Source organism: Eulemur rufifrons, chromosome 4 (assembly GCF_041146395.1).
Source record: "Eulemur rufifrons isolate Redbay chromosome 4, OSU_ERuf_1, whole genome shotgun sequence".
NCBI classification, from domain to species: Eukaryota; Metazoa; Chordata; class Mammalia; order Primates; family Lemuridae; genus Eulemur; species Eulemur rufifrons.
Genome location: NC_090986.1, coordinates 19,483,174 through 19,504,233, shown reverse-complemented (window position 1 = coordinate 19,504,233; position 21,060 = coordinate 19,483,174). Strand labels below are relative to the sequence as shown.

The 21,060-nt window shown below is 51.4% G+C and overlaps 1 protein-coding gene across 2 annotated transcripts in view; it reads right to left on the bottom strand.

Moving 5' to 3' along the window:
* Positions 1 to 2,931: 2,931 nt before the first annotated feature.
* Positions 2,932 to 21,060, bottom strand: part of FARP1 (FERM, ARH/RhoGEF and pleckstrin domain protein 1) — a 262,046-nt gene continuing 243,917 nt past the window's right edge. For both annotated transcript variants that reach the window (XM_069467589.1, XM_069467590.1), the window contains exons 18-27: positions 15,066 to 15,303; positions 11,654 to 11,784; positions 9,625 to 9,693; positions 9,323 to 9,412; positions 8,718 to 8,800; positions 8,529 to 8,641; positions 7,882 to 8,048; positions 6,603 to 6,710; positions 6,129 to 6,280; positions 2,932 to 4,499 (exon numbers count right to left, since the gene is read on the bottom strand). In XM_069467589.1, the coding sequence (XP_069323690.1) occupies positions 4,418 to 4,499; positions 6,129 to 6,280; positions 6,603 to 6,710; positions 7,882 to 8,048; positions 8,529 to 8,641; positions 8,718 to 8,800; positions 9,323 to 9,412; positions 9,625 to 9,693; positions 11,654 to 11,784; positions 15,066 to 15,303 (1,233 nt within the window). In that variant the 3' untranslated portion in view covers positions 2,932 to 4,417. The remainder of the gene's footprint in view (positions 4,500 to 6,128; positions 6,281 to 6,602; positions 6,711 to 7,881; positions 8,049 to 8,528; positions 8,642 to 8,717; positions 8,801 to 9,322; positions 9,413 to 9,624; positions 9,694 to 11,653; positions 11,785 to 15,065; positions 15,304 to 21,060) is intronic.

The window sequence follows — 21,060 nt, the reverse complement described above, 5'->3', positions numbered from 1 at the left end:
ATGCTTACACGAATAAATTTTATAACACTTATTTTGTATACTCTCCTTGAAACGTGACTCTTTAGAGGACAGGGTACCTGCTCTGTGTGTGTGTGTGTGTGTGTGTGTGTGAGAGAGAGAGAGAGGACACTTGAGAAGACTTCAGGGAGAAGTGCCCAGATGTCAGAATGCTCAGTGTCCAGGGCAGCTCCCTGTGCATCCTGTAAAATTGGTCCCTGAGATGTGGTTGAACATTGCTGATTTGTAAAATTGCTCCACCACTTGCTGGGGACTTGAAGGATTGTTTCAGTTCTCTTAAAGGAGCCTATATTGGCTAGCACCATCAGCCAGGGTGTCTGTTTTTCTTTGCTTACTGCAGGGCCTTGCCTGGCAAAGGGGAAATAATCTCTGAATTTCTGGGATGGGAGAGTTCTTGTGGCAATTCTTGACTGTTGATCTAGGTATTTGTGATATTCTTTTATGTTTGTTGATAATTATTTTCATCTCTTGTTGTAATACCAGTTCTTGAGGACTAAAACAAAGTTTTACTGGGTGAACTTGGGATGTAAGCTCAGCTGTCTGCTGGTCTAGTGGCCTGGAAGGTGCAGGGAGAGGACAGAGACCTGAGCCAGGTGTTTGAGTGGTTCCAGTGTAATGAAGTACAGCTTTTGTTTGTTTGTGTATTAGAGGTGGGGTCTTGGCTATGTTGCCTGGGCTGGACTCAAACTCAGGCTCAAATAATCTTCACACTTCAGCCTCCCAATTAGCTGGGACTGTAGGCTCCTAGCACTGCTCCCGGATAATGGAATGTAGCTTTAAAACTCTAAAATTAAATCATTTTATTAGAAGTGGATTTGGGTCGAACTATTAGTTTGTATAAGGGACACATTTTGGTTAGGGGAAATAGAACTGAATTGCTAATTTTTATTCGTTATTCTGAAGCTAGAATGTTACTTTGAAGAATAAAATCCGAGAATATAGGTGGGGTGCAGTGGCTCATGCCTGTGATCCTGTCACTCTGAGAGGCCAAGTGGGGAGGAAGATCACTTGAGGCTGGAGTTTGAGACCAGCCTGGGCAACATAGAGAGACCCCACTTCTACAAAAAATAGGAAAATTAGGTGTGGTGACACCTGCCTATAGTCCCAGCTACTTGGGAGGCTGAATGGAAGGATCACTGGGGTTCGAGAGTACAGTGAGCTATGATTGCACTACTGCATTCCAGCCTGGGCAACAGATCAAGACCCTGTCTCTAAAAAAAAAAAAAGAAAATTAAAAAGAATTGAGACTATTTCATTTTGTGTTTCTGGGAAGTGTTCTGTATGGGGAGCTGTTTGTTTCCCTGTGTGAGGCTTGAGGCCTTAAGCCATAGATTAGTTTTATCCATTGCAGGAGAAAGAACCATTTAAAGAAATGAATCCGCTTTCCCCACAGTGAGTGTGCAGCTTATGTGGTGTTAAGAGAGCCAAGGTAGACAGCAGCTCTCCTGGTTCAGAGTTCTTCATATTTACAAGTGGACAATGACATCACAGCTGCTGATGCTGAAGCCAGTCTCAGACACAGTGTCTCAGATGCAGTAACTGTGTTATGCTGCTAGACTGAATTCTAATTAAGAGTATTGATGTGAATGGTTAGTAGGTTCTCTGCAGTCACTAGGCTATGACACTATATAACTCCATCTCCTGGTAAAGCTACAAGTGATTCAGAGTTTATTGGAAACATTTTCTGACCATTTAGCTTCCTGAGGGAGCTGTGGTTTGGAGTTTAAAAGCAGATCACCTTCCTGTACAATCTCTTCTGGGTTGTCACTTTCTGTAGACACACAAAACCAGCTGAGATATTTCTAAAGGCATCTGGTTTAACCAAGGAAGCTGGCATGTGTGTGTCTACTGCCAGTCCTTCATTAAAAGAGAAACCAGGCTACCAGAGCTACAACTGGAACCTGCTTCAGACAGTATAGACTGTTGTTGGTCTGTAGCCAGAGCTGTGAGCTCAGCAGGTTAGATTCACGGTCACTTGGAAGGTTCTCAGTGCCTAACTGGGTTGTTGGTGCGTCATCTACCCAAGACCACAGCTCGTGCTCATGCGCTGGTGTGGGAAGGCATTCTTAGATGGCCGTGAGCGGGGCACAGCCACTGCCTTTGTGGACCGGCCCGGCCGCGAGTGAGTGGTTAGGGTCTGTGTCCCAGCTGACTGCGCTCAGTGAGGTGGCCCGCCAGTGTGGCTTGGGATGACATGGCTACCTAATGTCCAGGCTGTTATTTTCTTGGAAGTGCCACCTCATGTTGCTCTTGTGAAGTGTCTGGTCTGGTTCTTTATGTTGCATTTTGTACCTTTCTTTTGGTAAAATATGTGGTCAGTTTATAAGCATCTTTCTATTTCCTTCCTTAAGAAACATGGCCACAAAGGCAGAGAGCCCTCCACGGTATGTTCTTAAGCACACAGGTACCGTATCATGCGGAGGTCAGTGAAGCTCCCAGGAAACGGTTGTTTTTGCAATTGTGTGTCTTAGGTGCAGAGGGTGTCCCTGCAGCTGCATGTGTTCCTGGCAGCTTGGGAGTGGACCAAGTTGTCCACGCTGTTGACTTCATTTTCTTCGGAGGTCATGTGGGACACAGGTGCTGGGCACGGATTGGAATCATTCAGAAATTCGGAGGTAGGAGACCACTTTGTGCCCAGGTCACCTGCAATTTAGTGACGGGACTACTGGAGGGACCATCTTCCTGGTGTGCTGCTCTCCCGTCTGGGCTGCTGTGCACACAGGACTGCTGGGCTGGGCCCTCCCCGCACCTCCGCTCCCCTCCCGTGGCCCAGGGACTTACTCCCGGTCTGTCAGAGCTGCCACTGGCTCCTCCCGTAGAATGTTCTCTTCCCCCGTATTGTCTGTCTCAGCGAGCGAGTCCCTGTCCTTCCCGCCCTGCCACACACACCGGGCGAAAATAAAGACGAGAGACAAGGTTGGTGGTTTTGCCTTAGAACTTCAATATGCTGGATTGTGGCGTGAGGTATTTTTATTCCCTTTTGTTAGTACTTCAAACCGTCTGGTACATATTGTAAGGCAAATGATTAACACGTGTCAGGCTACTTGTCCGTTGGTAAGTCCCCGTTTCCACGCACACCAGTCCCAGCTCTGCAGAGCCGGCGTCTTCCCGTGTCCTGGGTAAGTAGCCTTCCCCGCGGTGCTTCAGGGCACGGAAGAGCACGGTGTGGAGTCGGCCTCCAGATCGTTCTGCACTTGCACTGGGAAGGGCTTACGAATGCTAAGGGAATAGCAGCCACCCGTCACCAGAGAACAGGCAAACGCCTTTCGAGTCGTGGGCCCAAGTGGTTGGAAACCATGTTCCCTGTGGAGTCCGACTGTCAGGGAGGTGCAGTGTCATACTGTTGTGACCCCATGCCCGGGGGGAATGAGTAAAAAAAGGTAAATGCTGCTTTTGAGGACAGGCACAATATATACTACTAGAGGATGTGCAGTTTCAACCACAGTTGCAGGAGGATACAGGAGTACCAGGGGACTACGTACCGTCACTTCATCGTGCCTCTGCAGCCACGACGCTCACGGAAACATCACAAATGGCCCTGATTAATGACGTACAGGTTTTCATGCTTGTGACACGGACAGCAAAACACCACAGCTTAGTATCTTCCCATTGTACACACCACTCACAGTACAGCGACAGTCCAGATATTGTACTGCGTTTCTGCTTCTCGTAACAGAAGACAACCCCGCTACAGTTTGTGAATAGTAATCACTTGAAAGGATTTGGTCAACTTGTGCCAAGGAGGAGGTCGATAACAAGTGTTTTCATTGGAGCGTGACACCCCTAAGGGGAATGTAGTGTGCTGCAAATTGCTTATTAATCAAAGAAGTGAGTCCCACTAACTGCCTATTATTATAAAAAGTATAAAGATTGGAAGAAAAAAAAAAAAAAACCCCAAAATCTGAAAATGATCTCATTTACTTAAGACTGTGCCACGTACCTCGCAAACACTGGAAAATCTTTTTTTTTAATGCAGCAGCCTGTAGATGAAAATAATAAAAGTTTCTTTAAGAAAAAGAAGAGCACTTGCCCTGTCTTACGGTTGAACGGACGTGTCTGTACTGCTTTCGAGATGCAGTGTGGAGGAAGAAATGTCATTTGGCACTCTCTTAATGACAATGTTTTAATACTGTCACAAGCTAAATAACAGTCCCCCCAGAGAATGACAGACGAAACGCCACCCGGGCCTGGAGCTGGGATCACTGTTCCGTTCAGATGAGAAATCAACAGCTGAGAGGACAAGGTTAAAAAACGCTCCTGTGGAGACAGATGAGAGCTGCAGTAAAACCAGGCTGTTTTTCAGACAGGTGTTAATTTTACTAGGCTTCATTAATACAGAAGAAAGTAAATGTCTTCCAGGAAAGCGGCCACTGCAGACCCGACCGAACGCGTCTGGCCGTCAGTACACGTGGGATTCTTTGTGGCTCAAAACGTGGGCCTGTGAGGCTGAGCTGGTGGCACTTCGGATCACCTCCATCCACCTGAAACAGAAGTGAAATAATTCGCTTGGGCCCTGTTTTATAAGCCTGACTCTTTTTTTCTTGTTTGGACAGCTTCATGACACTTTGGCCATCACCACCTACAACCACACAGCATGCCGTGATACCACCTGGTTTGTAACCTGCCATGCCCGCAGGAGAGTTTGGAAATGAACTCCTAGCACCCGAGCAGAGGGTTCCTGAGGAACACCATTTGGGAACCACGGGCCTGAGCACTGTTTTGTAGGGAGCTGGAAGTACCCGAGACGCATGTCCCTTGCCCAGGTGATGCCATCTACTCCATTGTGAGCACTTAGGGCTGTTTGAGAGAACGCCTCATCTTTGTCATCGGGACATTGCAGTGAACGTGGTGTGTATCCCATCCTGCTGAGCAAGAGCTCCCTTTCATGCGTAGGTATTTGCTGTATAGCAGTGCTAGCACTGTATAGCAACTAGGACGGATGTTGCCCCGAGGGACATTCGGTAGTCTAGACATTTTTGGTAGTCACAACTGAGGAGGTGCTACTGGGTGGAGGCCACGAACATACTCCAGTATGCAGGGCGGCCTCCCCCAATGCCCTGGATTAGCTGGTCCAACAGGTAAGTAGTGCTGAGCACACGTAGGGCATGGCCAGCTTCCTGCCCTTATGGGGAATGCTTACGTTTGGAAGTGTCTTCCTCCAGGCCCTTTAGGATCTTAGCACTGCAAGTCTGCGATAAGATCCCACTCAGTCCCCCAACTCTCGGTTTTCCAGTCCATCGCCAAATTTGAGAATGACTATCCTCTAGGCTCATTATTCAAGCAGTGTTGCTTAGGCATTGCTGTTTTTGGATGTCATGGGAGTTTTAAACCACTCTGCTGTTCGTGTGGAATTTACTAGGGATTGTGCACGGTTCATAATTGGCCCATCAATTTGGAAATCCTTGTGGAGTTCAGTATCAAGTTAGGGTCCTGTCAAACAGCATAGCTTGGGGAGGGGAGTTTCTCCCCACGTGGGGGACCGGTCTGCCAGGGGAGGCCCACCCAGACTTTCTACTTGAACTGTGAATTTCAGAAAGCGCCAGCAGCCTGGCTCCTCACTTTCATTCCTTAGCTGAACGAAGGCCCTGCCCCTTGGTTCTCACTGCCCTATGTGGTAGTTTCACCAATAAGGTAGCCCTAACAAGAACTAAGATTTTTTTCCCCTTCCTTGTATGGTCCTTTGACCTGAAACAGCCTTCTGGCCATAGCCCAATCAGGAATATTATGACTTGGTAGCTACAGAAGCCACAGACTGAAAAACCTGAGGTTCTTCCCTTTGAAATGCTTTTTCCGGGTCTACGTAGGTCGGGGAAAGCCCTGTCCGGTTCTGCGCACACGCTGAAGCTCCACTTTGTGGTACGACACACCAGTGAGAGCTGTCTGGGCATCAGGTAACACTGTCCAGGGTAGGGACCGTCACTACCCCCAGGGACATCATGACCCTACTTGCTGCTAGAGGACAGACTCACACAGGTCTCCATCCTTTCCACTGCCACTCTGGGAGGGAGGGGCTGGCCAGGCCAACAGCAGGAGCCTCCCTTACCTGCTGGCATGTGGGAGAGGAATGTCCTCCTTTACCGGGCCCTGTGTGTAGGAAAGGGGACACGTACCTTTCAAACGTGTATTCACTTTCCGCCCTGAAGTAGTACACATGGGACTTGAAGTGCAGCTTGAACACGTAGTCTTTGTGGATGTTCTCGGACTCCGAGGGGATGGTGAGCGAATACCCGAGCAGAGGCAGGCTGGCGAGGGGATGATTGTCCTGGAACGGGGAAGGGAGTGGCTGTGGGAGGCAGGCCCGGCGCCCCCTGCCCCAGCAGGGACTCTGGGAGCCCAGGCAGCTCCACCCTCGGCTGCAGGCCTGGAAGGGAGTGCACTGGGGCAGGTGGTCCTGCTAGTGAGTCCCCACCAGGACACAAGCTGCATCAGTGACCTTCAGCAAATGGCCGACGTCAGCCTTCATTTGGAGTTGAGGGCCCCTGGTGGCCATGGCCTTCCCCATGGGACACCTGGCTTCTCCATGCTGGGCCAGGGGGCTCGGCAGTGCCCCCCGAGAGAAGGGAGGTGCTGTGTGGAGCACTCACCTGATGTGACTTGTAGAAGAACAGGCAGAAGTTTGTGAACACCACCCACAGCTTCTGCCACCCGTTGCTGTTTTTGAATTTCCTCAGCAGATTCCCAGACAACTGATTCTGAAAGACAAGGAGGCCTGTAAGAAGCACAGATGGGGACAGGGCCAGGTGGGCTGGGCTCTCCTGCACCGGTCCGGGGCTGAGGCTGGGTGGGGTCTTCAGAATAGGCTCCCTGCAATTGAGACGCCCCCCACTGGAGAATGTGGCCCCTGCTGTGGAGAAACCTTGGTCGACTGTACGAGCCTGAGTTGCTTGCTTGTCACTTGGTAGAGGTTGTACTGTGTCCCCCCAAAAGATACACTGAAGTCCTAACCTCAGAATGTACCTTATTTGGAAACAGGGTCATAGTAGATAAAATTAGTAAAGATGAGGTCACAGTGGAGTGGGCCCTAAATCCAGTGGGAGTGGTGCCCTTTGAGAAGAAACGCAGGGGCACCGCCTTGACAACAGAGGCAGGAGTGAGTGATGTGTCCACACGCCAAAGAACAGCAAGCACTGCCAGCAGACAGGAGAAAGACCCTCCTTTGCTGGTTTCAGAGGGAGTGCAGCCCTGCCCGTGCCCGATTTTGGACAAATGGCCTCCAGGACAGAGAGAATCAGTTTCTGTTGTTTTCAGGCATCCAGGTTGTGGGCCTTTGCCTTGGGCCAGTAAGCGAGCAGCTCCCGCCTGCCCTCTAGTGGGCCCGGGGCAAGCCGCAGCCCGCCCTCCTCTGTGTGTCCTCCACTGACTGTGGTCACGGTCACCGAGGCCTGCTGCAGGGCAGGACATGCTGGGGGCCGGTCCTGGAGCATTCTTGTGACAGCGCTGGCAGCCCGCCTTGCAGCATGAGCACCTCTGTCCATGCTTCTAACAAACTGGTGGCCCACTCAGTCCCTCAGTCAAAGTGACATCAGCAAGGGAGACTCAGAAGAGGTGGGAAATGGAGGGTGGGAGGGGTGCCCAACCCCGTTAAGGTAATTAATACCGCTGAAGTGTTCACTTAAAAGGGGTTAAATTGGCAAAGTTTACGTTACAGATATTTTACCACAACCTGGAAGGACAACACCCGCTCAGCTCTGCCTGCAGGGACAGCCGTTTGTACTCAGAGGGAAGCCCGGGGCTTTGGTCCCTTCCTGCCGGGCGGGGCTGGAACAGGCAGGCGCAGAAGCTGGCCCCCCTGAGCCACTGGGCCAGCACGAGGCAGGGTCAAGAGGTTTCCTTGGGGCCACGCGGCACCCCCGCCCCCAGTACCTCCACGGCGATGCTGAAGTCCACCATGGAGACGCTGGTGTTGCGGTGCCAGCACACGTGCACCATGGTGTTGCCGCGGTGAGGGGTCTGGCGCTCCAGCGAGGTGCGTGAGGCACTCAGGTCGTCCTCCGACTCCTGGTCAGCTGCTGTGGCTTCATCAGGGGACTCTGCAGGACATGGGCAAAAGGCAGCACTTCTGATCTTTCCTCCCAAGAAAAGGAGCCTTCTGATACCCTCCGAGGTGCGCAGGAAGGTTGGGGAGGGCTCACAGTGGTCACACCCCTGGCACGCACCAAGCAGGAAGCTATTGAGGCCCCCAAACTCAAGGGTTGTATCTTATGGGCCCCGGCTAGGGAGCCCCTTCCACACCCGGGAGCTTGGTCTGCGGCCCTCGGTCTACCCGGATGACCTCATGACCTCTCCGGGGACACTGCGTGGTAAAGGCCCATGCCGGCCCGGAAAAGCTGGCTTCCCTGCTCCCAAATACTGTTTCCAGGGTTTTACTTTTACAAATAGGAAGCTCCTTGATTTTCAGCTTTAAACACAAATGTAGACCATTGACATGCATCCTCCCGACAGATGGTCTTAAACGCAGTGACGCCCTCCCTGTTAACCAGACCCTCTGCCAGCCCCGTGGCCGCACTTACTGTTGTCTGGGGGGCTGCTGGCCAGGAACTCGGGGGAGGGGCCGCTGCTCTTCTCCGCCAACTCAATGGCCATCTGGATGTCCTCCACCCACTTGTCCATCTCAGACCGAGAACTGGAGACAGAAGGTGTCAGCGTTCAGACCACAGCCCATCAAAGGGCAGGGGGAAAAGGGCGGGTCACCGACTTACCTGGCGGCCACGATGACGGACTGCCGCTGGCCCCGCAGGGTGAGGCAGTGGGGCAGCCCCCACTCATCTTCGCTCTCCTCGATCTGTGGGGCAAGAGTTTGCAATGTCACCGTGGGGTCGCAGGCCAGGCGTTTCCAAGCTTCCTGCACTGGTGTGACCAGGGGCGTGAAGAGGAATGGTGCCACTGCTCAGGGCTCCCACTCAGAAAACCAGCAGCAGAAAGGCAAGAGGGGCCACAACCTTCCCGCTCTCCAGCCCCAGGACAGCGTTGGCAGAAACCCAGGCCGTGTCCAAACCTGCTGCCCAGGGCTTAGAGACGACCGGGAGCCCACCCCGGCCCATCTCGGGGGGGGGGGGGGGGTCCACAGGTGGCTGGCTGGTCCAGCCCCGTTGAGTAGGTGCCGTCATTCCGGCGCTGTGAGGACTGTCAGGGCCCCGGGGCCAGGCCCAGGGCAGTGAGGGGCAAGTTCACACCACATCCATTTCCGCCTGGGTTGATTCTACAAGGCACATGCAGCCCATGCGCGGGAGATGGCGCCTGTCAAGCCTCCCCTGCAGCCTGCCTGGGGGAAAGGCCCCACGCTGTGCCCTCACGGCGCACTCACCGTCATGCCGTAGAGCGGGAGCTGCCCGTGGACTTTAAACTGATTCGAGGCTGTCAGCCCCCTGCTGGTGTACAGCAAGACGTCGTTGAACTAGAACCAGGAAAAGCGCAGCAGAGGTGAAACCAGCAGGTGCCGTCAGTAGGTTTTTCGCGTCTTTCATTACCAGGCCTTGCCCTCAGCAAGTCCAGTCTTGGCACCTCGGACTGCCCCCTTCCCCCAGGTCCCCCCACTCGGGCAGCCTGGGCACCCTGCTCGCCCAGGGTGACACAGGTCCGGCAGGACCGGCAGCACTCGCCACTTACCAGGAAGAACATGCGCTGCTGGAGCCCTTTCCCAGAGAGCTTGCCCAGGCTGCCCAGGCGGATGAACTCCTGCAGGAGACAAGCCAGAGTGTCGCCGAGACCTGCCTTCCTCTCACCGGTCCCCGCACGGCCCAGTCACCGTGCTCAGTTCCAGTGAACTGCCTGCTTGCTGCACCCCAGGCACTGCGCTAAGATCTCTGGGCATCACCTCGCCCGTCCCAGGAAGCTGGCAGCTCCACCTACTAGAGGGGAAACTGAGGCTCAGGTTGAAGAGCCTGCCGGGGCCTCTTTGAGGACGAGGACTGTCACATAATCCTCAAGCTCCATGGGACTCCCCGCTGTGAGGAAGATGACAAGGTCCCCACCCAGTTCTCAAAGAAGCAGCTGTATAAAAAGTGGCACGAGGGACCCTGGAAGACGGAGAAGCCACGAGTCCTGCCCCACAATTTAAAACTCTGCTTCTTAAAAACCGGTAACAGGCAGATGCGTCTAAGGAACTCTCTCTCGTCCTTGCACGTGGAAGGTATCTACTCAAAATAACAAATTCTTTACAAATGCTCTGTTCACCATGTAGCATGATATGTTAAATATTTTATGATGTTCAAAGTGAGGAAAAAATTATACCAATTCCATAGGGTGTTTCTAAGGACTCCTCACGGAAGGGCAGATGAGGCTGGGAGGTGCCAGGCCTGGCCGGATCTTGTCACCAGCACAGCTGAGGCAAATCCCAGCTTGAATTTCTACCCAGCCCTTCCCAGTAACTCTTCTGACGACCTCTAACAGCCTGGTTTCCAGCGAGTTCTGTATTTAGACCCCCTGACAGAAATATACACAAGGAGCTTCCCTCGAGTACCCGGAGTTACACGGATTTAACGTTTCCCAGGCAGCTACCTGTGGGATCAAACCCCAGGCCCTGGCACGCAGGACACCTGCCTGCAGGTGAGGCTGGCCCGTGGCAGGTCAGCGTGGCTACAGTCCCCCTGGACCTGTGTAGTGTGGGACTCGAAATGGGGGGACTAGCAGGGTAAAGATACCATAGAGAGATCTGGTAAGACTTAGCAACTGAGTATCTGATTCCTCGGCAATGACTGCTTCCTAGGAAGGGAATCTGAAAAAGGCCTTTTACGTGTGTTCCGTGTTGGACTGGCCTGGCCGGGGCGTGTGTAACAGAAGCCCTGCTCATTGGGAGTGATCTGCGTCGTAAGGCGGGGCTGGAGAGGTGAAGGTTAAGAGCTAAGTGAACTCACATCTCTCCCAGAATTGTTTTCCGTCTAACATTGTATCTTTAAAAAAAACTTTTTGGCTGGGCACAGTGGCTCACACCTGTAATCCCAGCACTTTGGGAGGCCAAGGTGGGAGGATTGCTTGAGGTCTGGAGTTTGAGAACAGCCTGGGCAACACAGTGAGATCCTGTCTCTGCAAAAAAATAGAAAAATTAACCGGGTATAGTGGCATGTGCCTGTAGTCCCTGCTACCCGGAGGCTGAGGCAGGAGGATCACTTGAGCCCAGGAGATTGAGGTTGCAGTGAGCTATGATGATGCCACTGCATTCTAGCCCAGGAGACAGAGCAAGACTCTGTCTCAAAAAAATAAATAAAAAATAAAATACTTTTCATACTTGCATGGGAATTTCTAGCATACTTTCATGTACTAACTCTTTCTGGCTTTATATCACTATTTTACCCAATTCTTTTTTTTTTCCCCTTTATCTTCCATTTTCATTTACCTAGATTTTAAAAAATGAAATCCTCTCTGGAGTATGGTAGAGGGAAAGTAAATAAGCAAATCAACCCCCAAGTAGAAAATGCAGAACATGAGGTCAGAGGATCGCTGTATCTTCTCCCAACACAATGATTCCGAGCAACACTCGTGTTTTCCCAGTCACCTCCCAGGTAGAAGGAAACCACTGCAGGAGGAGGAGGGCGTTTTACCTCAGGAGGGTCCGTGTTCAAAAGGCTCATATTTAAGCCCCTTAAACGTCTCCTTCCCGTCTTCCCCTCGGATGCGGGCTGACCCCACTGCTGCTTACCCTCCCTGGAATCACCAGGCTGTCGATGCCAATCAAATCCTTCTTGAGTTCGTGCAGCTTCTGGAAATTCTCCATCTTGATCATCGTGCCGTGGAGCTGTGCCACCATTTCAGTGATCTCTGCCAGCGCCGCTGGGAAGGAAACAGACATGCAAAGGCCGCAGCATTAATGGCCGGCGAGGGTCTGTCCCCAGCGGCTTCCAGCCCAACGCCATGGGGAGATGCCCCCTCCTGGAGGGAGAGCAGTGCTATTTCTCTATAATAAAAATGGACGGATTTACTTTATGTATTTATTTGCTTTATTTTAGTTTCCCTAAAGCATCTTGAAAATGTAAATCACCCCTTCATGGCTATGTCGCATACGGCTGTCCTGCAATTAGGACTTGTTGGCTCAGAGGGGCAAGACACGGGAGAGTAAGTGTGCCTTGAATTTTGTCCCAGGGTAGAGGTTTTTCGTTTCCCTTCCATTACCTAGAAAGAACAAGGCACAGTGAACACAAGGAGGCCACAGAAAAATCTGGGGCAAAGTCAACATCTTTTTGAGAGAGGGTCTAATTGATACTGTGACACTTTTAGGTAACTACCATCCCAATGTACCCCACTTCTTCCTTGTGTTTACCAAGATGGTTGTAAGGATTAACTATAAAATTCAACTTTATTTTTTAATATAAGCACATCTCCCCCTGTACTGGTGGTCATCCAATATATGAAAGAAGCTAATACCCAATTTATGAAAGTTTGGGTGGCATGCAAATGCACAGTAGCTCAGCATCGGGGGAGTTTTGTCAAGAAAAGCAAGAAATACTGATAGAACTTCAGTCTTCAGAACTAAATACCTCTTTCCCCCCAGCATTTCAGCTTTGGAAGGGGAACATTTGGTTTTCTTGCTTTTTCTCCTTGAGGATGCGAATAAAATTCTCCCTGGCTCGTCGCAGAATGCTTGGTTTCAATCACAGTGACAAACCTAAGGGTTTGCCCAGTCTTTAGACATTACCAACCAATTTGGTGCAATAAACATTTACTGGGCACAGTGCTCAGTGGGGTGGGAGAGGAGGCTCTGGGGGGAAAAAGATGGAACCCTAGTCCCTAGGCGTTCATGGGCAGGGCATGCTGGGAGCGGCTCTTGGCGCTCAGCACCCCCCTAGTTCAGGAAATGTATGCTCAGACACACCTTGTGTTCCCAACGTTTCTGCAGGGATGCCACCTTATGTTTTAAGCAGCAAACACTTTTTTCCATTTAATTATCAAGGATAGACTATTTTCCATTGGGGACTGTTTAGAAAAATAGTAGAATGAAAACCGGGCAAGAGTGCCAAGGACAGCACATGCAAAACCACACATTTTCTCACCCCCGTGAGTAACACATCTGTGGAGTCCTCAGAGCTGGGAGGGGCCCTGGGTCATTTCCTCCAGGCGGGGCCGACTGGCAACGCCAGTACAATAGGACAAGGTGGACGAGGTCAGCTCAACCTCAAGGGTCTGGCAAAAGCTGAGGCTTAAAGGAGGAGAAGGATTTTGCCAGGAAAGGCCGAGGAGGTGGTGGCACTGACTCCCAGCAGGAGGAATGGAATGTACGGCCGCGAGGAGGCCAGAGGCAGCACGGTTGGTCTGAAAGACTGATGGTCTACAGCAAACCGCGTCGCGAGGCATGCGTCTTCCCCTTCCAGGAATTGCCAATGTCTTAGTTACGTTGCCAAGCCTCCTATGTATTGGGTTGTCTTTATAAAAACTAATTTGTAGGAGTCCTTTATATATCCTACATATTAACACAGACTTTTCTAGAATAAACCTGGTATCACCATTCCTCTCCTTAAAACACTTCCTATTTTGCCTTTGCTCTTAGGTTAAGGCCTCGTGGGGCTTATAAGACCCTGTGGGATCCGGTCCCTGCTTACTATGCCAGCCTCATCTTGCCACTCTCCTTTGCGTTCCACATGGTAGCCACACAGAATTTCCTTCTACTTCTGGAATGTTCCGCAGTCTCTGTACCCTTTGGATCTGTGTATGTGCTGTTCCTAACTATTCTCCATACCCAGGAAAACCCTTATGTAAATTTTAGCTTAAACTTAAACATCCTTTCCCTCAGAGAGCTCCCCCTCCTAGCGCAAGGCTGAGTCTAGTGCTCCGGCTGACACCTCTCTGTCACAGCCCCAACGCAGTGTCCGTCCCTACCCAGGTACCAGCCTGTGGGTCGCATCGTTCCCTTCTCGCTCATACACCTGGCACAGGTGCTCAACGCGTAGCTGGTACATGAGAGACCAGACGCGCCTAATCATAAACAATTTAGATTTTACCCTCAGGCGTTCGGGTGTCACCCAGCTTTTAAGCGAGGGAGTAAGAAGGAGATGGATTTTAAAAAGATGGTCCAGGTGCTGAAGAGTTGGGAGGTGTTTCTGACACTTCAGGCCAGAGATCAAGGCCTTGACCTGCCAGTGGGCGTGCAGATCTGTGCCGTCTGCTCAGGAGCCACCTACAGAGGGCTGCTCTGTGTGCAGCCCTGGCCCTCAAGGGCCTTACGGGCTGGCCAGGCAGTGTAGACGGATAACAGATAACATGAGACAGATGACTTTGGTTCAAAAAGAGGATGTGTGGCCCAGTAGGAAAAGCGTGGTCTGGAATGCCAGCTCTGACTTTTTACTAACTGATGCCCACAAGTCCCTTCCACTACTCTGAGCCTCAGTTTCCTTATCTGTAAAATGGGATAATGCCACTGATCTAATGGAGCTGTTGAAGAAGTAAAGGTGTGAGCACTGGTAGGATGGCTGGCACAGTACCCGGCCAGGGGCTGAGCAGGTGAGAGTGGGTGACACCACCATGAGACAGCAGGGTAGGATGGCCGCCACCATGGGTTCTAGGTTTAGGTTCCAGATCATTTTCTTCCCAGCTTGTGACTCTGGGCAGGCCTTACCCTCTCTGGTCTCAGTAGTCCCCAGATGTAACAGCAGCTCCCCATGCCCCAGGCTGGTGAAGATTAAGAGTTAATACAGGAGAAGTGCCTATCACAGTGACTGGCACGGTACAAACGCCCAGCAGCAGCGAGCACGGGGATCTATTACACGCCGTTTTCCATGGCCAACCCAAGTGGGGAGCGATGAGTTTCAACCATGTAGGCAGAGGACAGCCTCCCAGAAGGGGGCTGACCATGAGTGGAGCTTCTCCAAGGTTCTCTGCACTACACCACCCAGGACCAAAGGAGAAAATGCGTGCAGAAGGGGAAGGAGAAGAGGGTCTTAACAATCATTAGCACCTTCTTTGTGGGAAGATCAAGATGTAACAGAAAGCACCAGATCAAGGTTATGAACACCTGGGGACACGCTCTCAGCAGACACCCCCACCCCCATGCCCCAGCTGGGCTCAGTCCAGTGACGCCCAGACCAGACACACACCAGGTGACCCGGGCCCCGGGCGCTCACCTCGGCAGTCCCTGAAGTCGGCGTGGCTGGGCGGGTGGTGCTTGCACAGCCGCTCCAGGACCTGCTTGTAGTGCATGAGCCGGTGCAGCGGGCGGAGCAGGAAGGTGTTGAGCGGCAGGTAGCACACCTTCTGCAGCTCGAAGTCCCTGCACAAGCTCTCCAGCCGCCGGGAGCCCTTGATGCCGTTCTCCAGCGCCTCCAGCGCCTCGCTGTGCTGCCACAGGTGAGCTGCCAGGTGCTGGGGGGGACAGGGAAGGGAGGTGTAGGGGGCGGTTCGCCGCTGACCTGTGCGTCTGACTTGCAGAAACAAAGCCTCGTTATTTCATCTCGCTTAATTTCCTTAAATTTCATGTTTTGCATATCGCGCTATTTGCTTCATTATTTCATTTAAGTTCTCAGGATGAAATAAAAACCTCTATTAAGGTACTGAGCACTTTAAAATACATACAGACTATAAAATCTCTGAGCTATGTATGTAACATCAGAGGAATACATGTTCTTTGAAAACAGACTGGCAAAATCGAGGGGAAACAAGAACAGGAATTCCTTGGGTGGGGGGCTGTGGTTTTCTTCTTCTTCTTGTTTTTTTTTGAGACAGTCTCGCTCTGTTGCCCAGGCTAGAGTGAGCGCCGTGGCGTCAGCCTAGCTCACAGCAACCTCAAACTCCTGAGCTCAAGCAATCCTCCTGCCTCAGCCTCCCGAGTAGCTGGGACTACAGGCATGCGCCACCATGCCCAGCTAATTTTTCTATATATTTTTAGTTGTCCAGATAATTTGTTTCTATTTTTTTTTAGTAGAGACGGGGGGGTCTCGCTCTTGCTTAGGCTGGTCTCGAACTCCTGAGCTCAAATGATCCGCCCACCTTGGCCTTCCAGAGTGCTAGGATTACAGGCGTGAGCCACCGTGCCCGGCCTGTGGTTTTCTTCTAAATGTCATAAGATCACAAATCGACCAGGGCCATTCAATAAGCACTAGTTTTAAAAACACATTTCTATTTCACTCATCCCATTTGCTCGGACGATAACTAAGTGCCTACCGTGGGCCGCCTACTTGGCTAGGTCTGGGGGCAGGATGAGGCCGGACACAGCCAGCTCCACCACGGTGAGGGTGCAGACAGACCGGGCACCAGAGACTTGGTTCCCTACGTAGGAGGGGAAGGGTCCAAGGGAAGGACACTTCCAGACAGACGAGGGGAAGGGGCCAGGGACTCCCCGGGTGGTGACAGCAGTGGTTGTCTTGCAGGCTCCCTCGGTGACCACCTCACAGGGTGGGCTCCCTCTCTGTGCTGGCAGCGCCCAACCTGGACTTCCCGTGCAGACTGCGGTCCAGTTTGGGGGGACCAAAACTTCCTCCCACACTGGGAAGAGCTGGAAACGCAATGTGTCCAAACACATGCCCACCTCTCCCACCTCCGCTGGGGCCACCGCCTCATTCTCTAACTTCAGGATCAGTGCCACCACCAGCCAGCTTCTCAGGACAGAAAAACCTGGGGAACGTTCCAGGGTCTGCCTGTCTTTGAACCCTTCCCCAAGTGCTCCCAGTTCCCTCTCCTAAAAACATCAGCCTGGTCTCCTCTTCCCTGCAGTCACTGTCCCTGTTTCAGCCTGGCATCGTCCAGCACTGGGATGGAGTCTCCATCTCCCTCCACTTTACTGTGAGACAGGCCACCAAAGGGAACTTTCTAACATGCCACTGAATGGACAGCGCTCAGGACAGGATCCCTCCCACCTCTCCAGCGTCAACTCTCACCCCAGGCCACCCACTGGCCACCTCGCACTTGAATGTGCCAGGCTCTCGCACCTGGAGCCTCTGCACTCGACGGCCCTGCTCAGGGCCCACGGCCCCTCCCTCAGGGTCAGCTCCGGGGCCTGCCCTGCGCCCTGCTCCTCTGAGCTTCTGCACAAAGTGCTACATCCGTCCAGATGAGCCCACATCACATGGCTTCCCCTGCTGGGTGTATTTTCTGACCTTCCATTTTGCAATAGAGATTCATAGGAAGTTGCAAAGAAACGTATAGGGCAGGACCGTGCACTCCTAATCCCCTTCTCCTAATGGTGACAGCCCATGTGACTAGAGTATAACATCAACACCAGGAGGCTGGCATTGGAACAGCTCACAGAGGTACTGGACCGCACCAGTTAAATACACCCTCACTTGTGTGTGTATGCATGTATGTGTGTAGCTGTGCCATGCCATCATATGTGTAGTCCTTATCTGATTTTGAGAGAGGGCGTTAGAATGTTGCTGCATCCTTGAGGCCTAGAGTACATGGCAGGTGCCTAATAAATGTCTTGCTGTATGTACTAATGAGCAAATGAAGCGATGCCAGCACCCCAGCCAAGGTGGGGGTCTTGAGAGGACACCTGAGTGCACGGGGGCTGGAATGCAGAGAAGGTGGACGGTGGGGAGAAGGGGTCCAGAAAAGATCCCCGAGGACCAGGGTGGGAAGGCGTTTCTTCCTCAGGTTTAGAGTTTGGGCTGCATTCTCCAAAGCACAGAGAAACCAGCAGGGTTTTGGGCAGAGTCAGTTTGGCATGGTACAAATGACGACTCTGGCCGTGACATCAACAGTTGGTTGGGAGGCCGGGTCTCAGGGTGGCAGGGCACCCACCAGGAAGCAGGCCTGGCCGTCCAGCAGAGAGAAACTGAGTGAAAACTGATATCCAGAAGCGCAGTGCTACCAGTGTTGGAACAAGAGGGGGGGACGGAAGGTTCAAGAAGGAGTGAAGGTCCCGAGTGGATGGCAGGGGAGGGTTAGATGAAAGGCCGGGAACTCCTTTTCTTTGCACTGATTTTCAGGTGCTTTTGTGCATGCAGGTGGATGTGTGCAGGTGTAAGTTCACAGCATGGGCTGGAGATCATCATTTGGGTCACTCTGACTCTCAGGTGGGGACCGAAGGCCCAGCCATGCCCCCTGGGTCATGTTCCCTCCCTCCTGTGTGCAGAGTCTGGCAACAGCCAACCAGGCGGGGGCCCTGGTGCACGTCCCGCTCAGCACCTGGACACCCAGGTAAGTGCACGGGCCAGGGGTGGGCAGGAAAGACACTGTAAGCCGGAGATCACCCTATGCATTTTGGACAACAGTGCTAACCTGGGCTTCCACATTTCTAGAACCTTCTGTCATTCCCCTTCACGCTTTATAAAAATTCTTAAAAACCAACAACTACCACAATAAAAAACAACTCACCTAATTTCTCTAAAAGGCTGCCAATGGCTCTCAGCCTCTCCATCTATTTTTATTTTGCTTGCACAGAGCTCCATGCTATAAATGCCCGTGGCACGGGCACAATACTGAGATGCCAGCAGGCCGAGGAAGCTGGCTGCAGGCAGAATGCCAGCTCACCAGACCGCGGAGAGACTGCGAGGAGCAGAAATCAGGTATATTTTTAGGAGGTCTTCCTCGCTAGGTTAAGGGAGAGGAGGGCGGAACGTCAGCTCTCCACGGGAAAGCAGTGCTGGGGAGCTGGCACGCAAGCCCGAGAAGGGGACAAAGGAGAGCCGGTAAATAGCGGCATGCTGGGGACGGTCCCTGTGGGGTGGGAATGAGCCTGGCAGGTCTCTGCTGCTGTCCCCAAAGCCTGTGGCAGAGTCCAGGCCTCCTAGAAGGGGGCCCTCCCCTGGGCAGGCTCATGATCTCAGATAAGGGAACAGGGTGAGAGAAGCTGAGAAAGCAGGATGGGCCAAGAGAGAAAGCACAGAGCGTGAGAAGAGAGGAAAATACCAGGAAGGGACAATAGCAACAACATCGTGCTACAGAAGAGAGAGAAAAGGACATTTTTCTAAACTGAAAGCAACCAGTCTAAAAAGGTACATCCTGTATGATTCTAACTATATGACATTCTGGAAAAGGCTACACTATGGAGACGGGAAAAGCAGTGGTTGCCAAGGATCTGGGGGGCCGAACAGGTGGAGCACAGAGTCGTGTTAGGACAGCGAGACTGTTCGGTGTGACACTGTCACGGTGAATCCACGTCATTACACGTTTGTCAGCACCCCGTAGTATGAAAACACCACTAAGAATGAGCTCATGTCAGCGATGGGCTTTGGTTAATCACAACATATCAATACTGGCTCATCGATTTTAGCAACTGTATCACACCAATGCAAAATGCTAATAAGAGGGGAAACTGCGAATGGGGGTGGGGGAAGAATGTGGGGACTCTCTTTCTGCTCAATTTTTCTGTAAACCTAAAACTGTTCTAAAAAATAAGATACATTAATTTTTAAAACTATCATGGAAAGTTGAAAAGATGTCAGTTCAGGCTCACACCTAAAATCCTAGCACCCTGGGAGGCCGAGGCGGGAGGATCACTTGAGCTTAGGAGTTTGAGACCAGCCTGAGCAACAGTGAGATGCCCTCTTTACTAAAAATAGAAAAATTAGCCAGGTGTGGTGGCGTGCACCTGTAGTCCCTGCTACTCGGGAAGCTGAGGCAGGAGTTTGAGCCCAGAGTTTGAGGCCACGGCACTTTACCCAGGGTGAAAAAACAAACAAAAGAAGTCAGTTATTGTTCCATCTGAGTTTTGTGCATTAACCGTAGCTTACGCCATTAAAAATACCGCAGTTGTGGAACATCTTGCACAGTTCTTGCTTTCCTTTTTGCAGAGCATTCTGCAATCTTGATCTCTTCCACAACCTCTGATATCATGTGAAATCTCAGAATGTTGCTTTTTGAACACAGTGAAAGGGTGAATAACTCAGGTAAATAATATCTTGATCTTCGTTAAGAGAAAGAGACTGACAGGAAATCTCAAGTGGCCCCTGACCCTGTCCTTTCTGTGCCACTCCACACCGCCATCCTCCCAGGTCTCTGCCTCGTGAGATCTATCCCTCTCAGGAGAAAGACAGCTCTAAACTCAGCCAGATTCACAGGAATTCATTCAAACCCCAGCGGTAACTTTTTTTTTTTTTTGAGACAGAGTCTCACTCTGTTGCCCAGGCTAGAGTGCAGTGGCATCAGCCTAGCTCACAGCAACCTCAAACTCCTGGGCTCGAGCAATCCTTCTGTTTGTTTGTTTTTGAGACAGAGTCTCACTCTGTTGCCCAGGATAGAGTGAGTGCCGTGGCGTCAGTCTAGCTCACAGCAACCTCAAACTCCTGAGCTCAAGCAATCCTCCTGTCTCAGCCTCCCGAGTAGCTGGGACTACAGGCATGCGCCACCATGCCCGGCTAATTTTTTCTATATATATTTTTAGCTGTCCATATAATTTCTTTCTATTTTTAGTAGAGATGGGGTCTCGCTCTTGCTCAGGCTGGTCTCGAACTCCTGAGCTCAAACGATCCGCCCACCTCGGCCTCCCAGAGTGCTAGGATTATAGGCGTGAGCCACCGCGCCTGGCCCCCCAGCGGTAACTTTTATTCTATGAGTGCCTCACATGTAGAGCTGCTCAGTTAGTGCTGCACGGAGGGACGGACAGATGGACGGATGGACAGATTGGAACAGGCTCCGTACAAGCACCTGCCTCCTCTGGCTCCAGGCAGTGATTAGGTTTTAAGGTTATTAGGCTCTGGGCAGTTGAGATACAGAGAGACTGCTTTAAAACGCAAATACAGATGTATTCAAAAAGTAAGCTGTGTGAACTAAAACTTTCTAAAATTAAAGGAGTTGTTAATAATAAATCAAAATGAAAATAAAAAGACAAAAATTTCAGCTATAAGACATGGGGCAGATTTCAAAACTGCGGGAGAGTACTGGTTTAATATTTATTGACTTCTGTGGTTATACTGTCACTCTTATGTCATCATGGATATTGCTGGATGGTTAAAAATATATTTGCTTTGTACTCTGATTTAAAGTGGTAGAATTCACTGAATTTCCTACATAGCTCTGAATCCAGTATTTCTGTCACGCTTACAGGAAGCCAAAACAACGGACTAAAAACGTTCAGTTAACCAAATAATGTTATGTCTATACTTTTTGTTCTTTTTAAAATTTCTGAATGATGTATTCCCAGAAAATACCTGTTTGGGGTACAGTGCAGAGCTTCTGAAACAA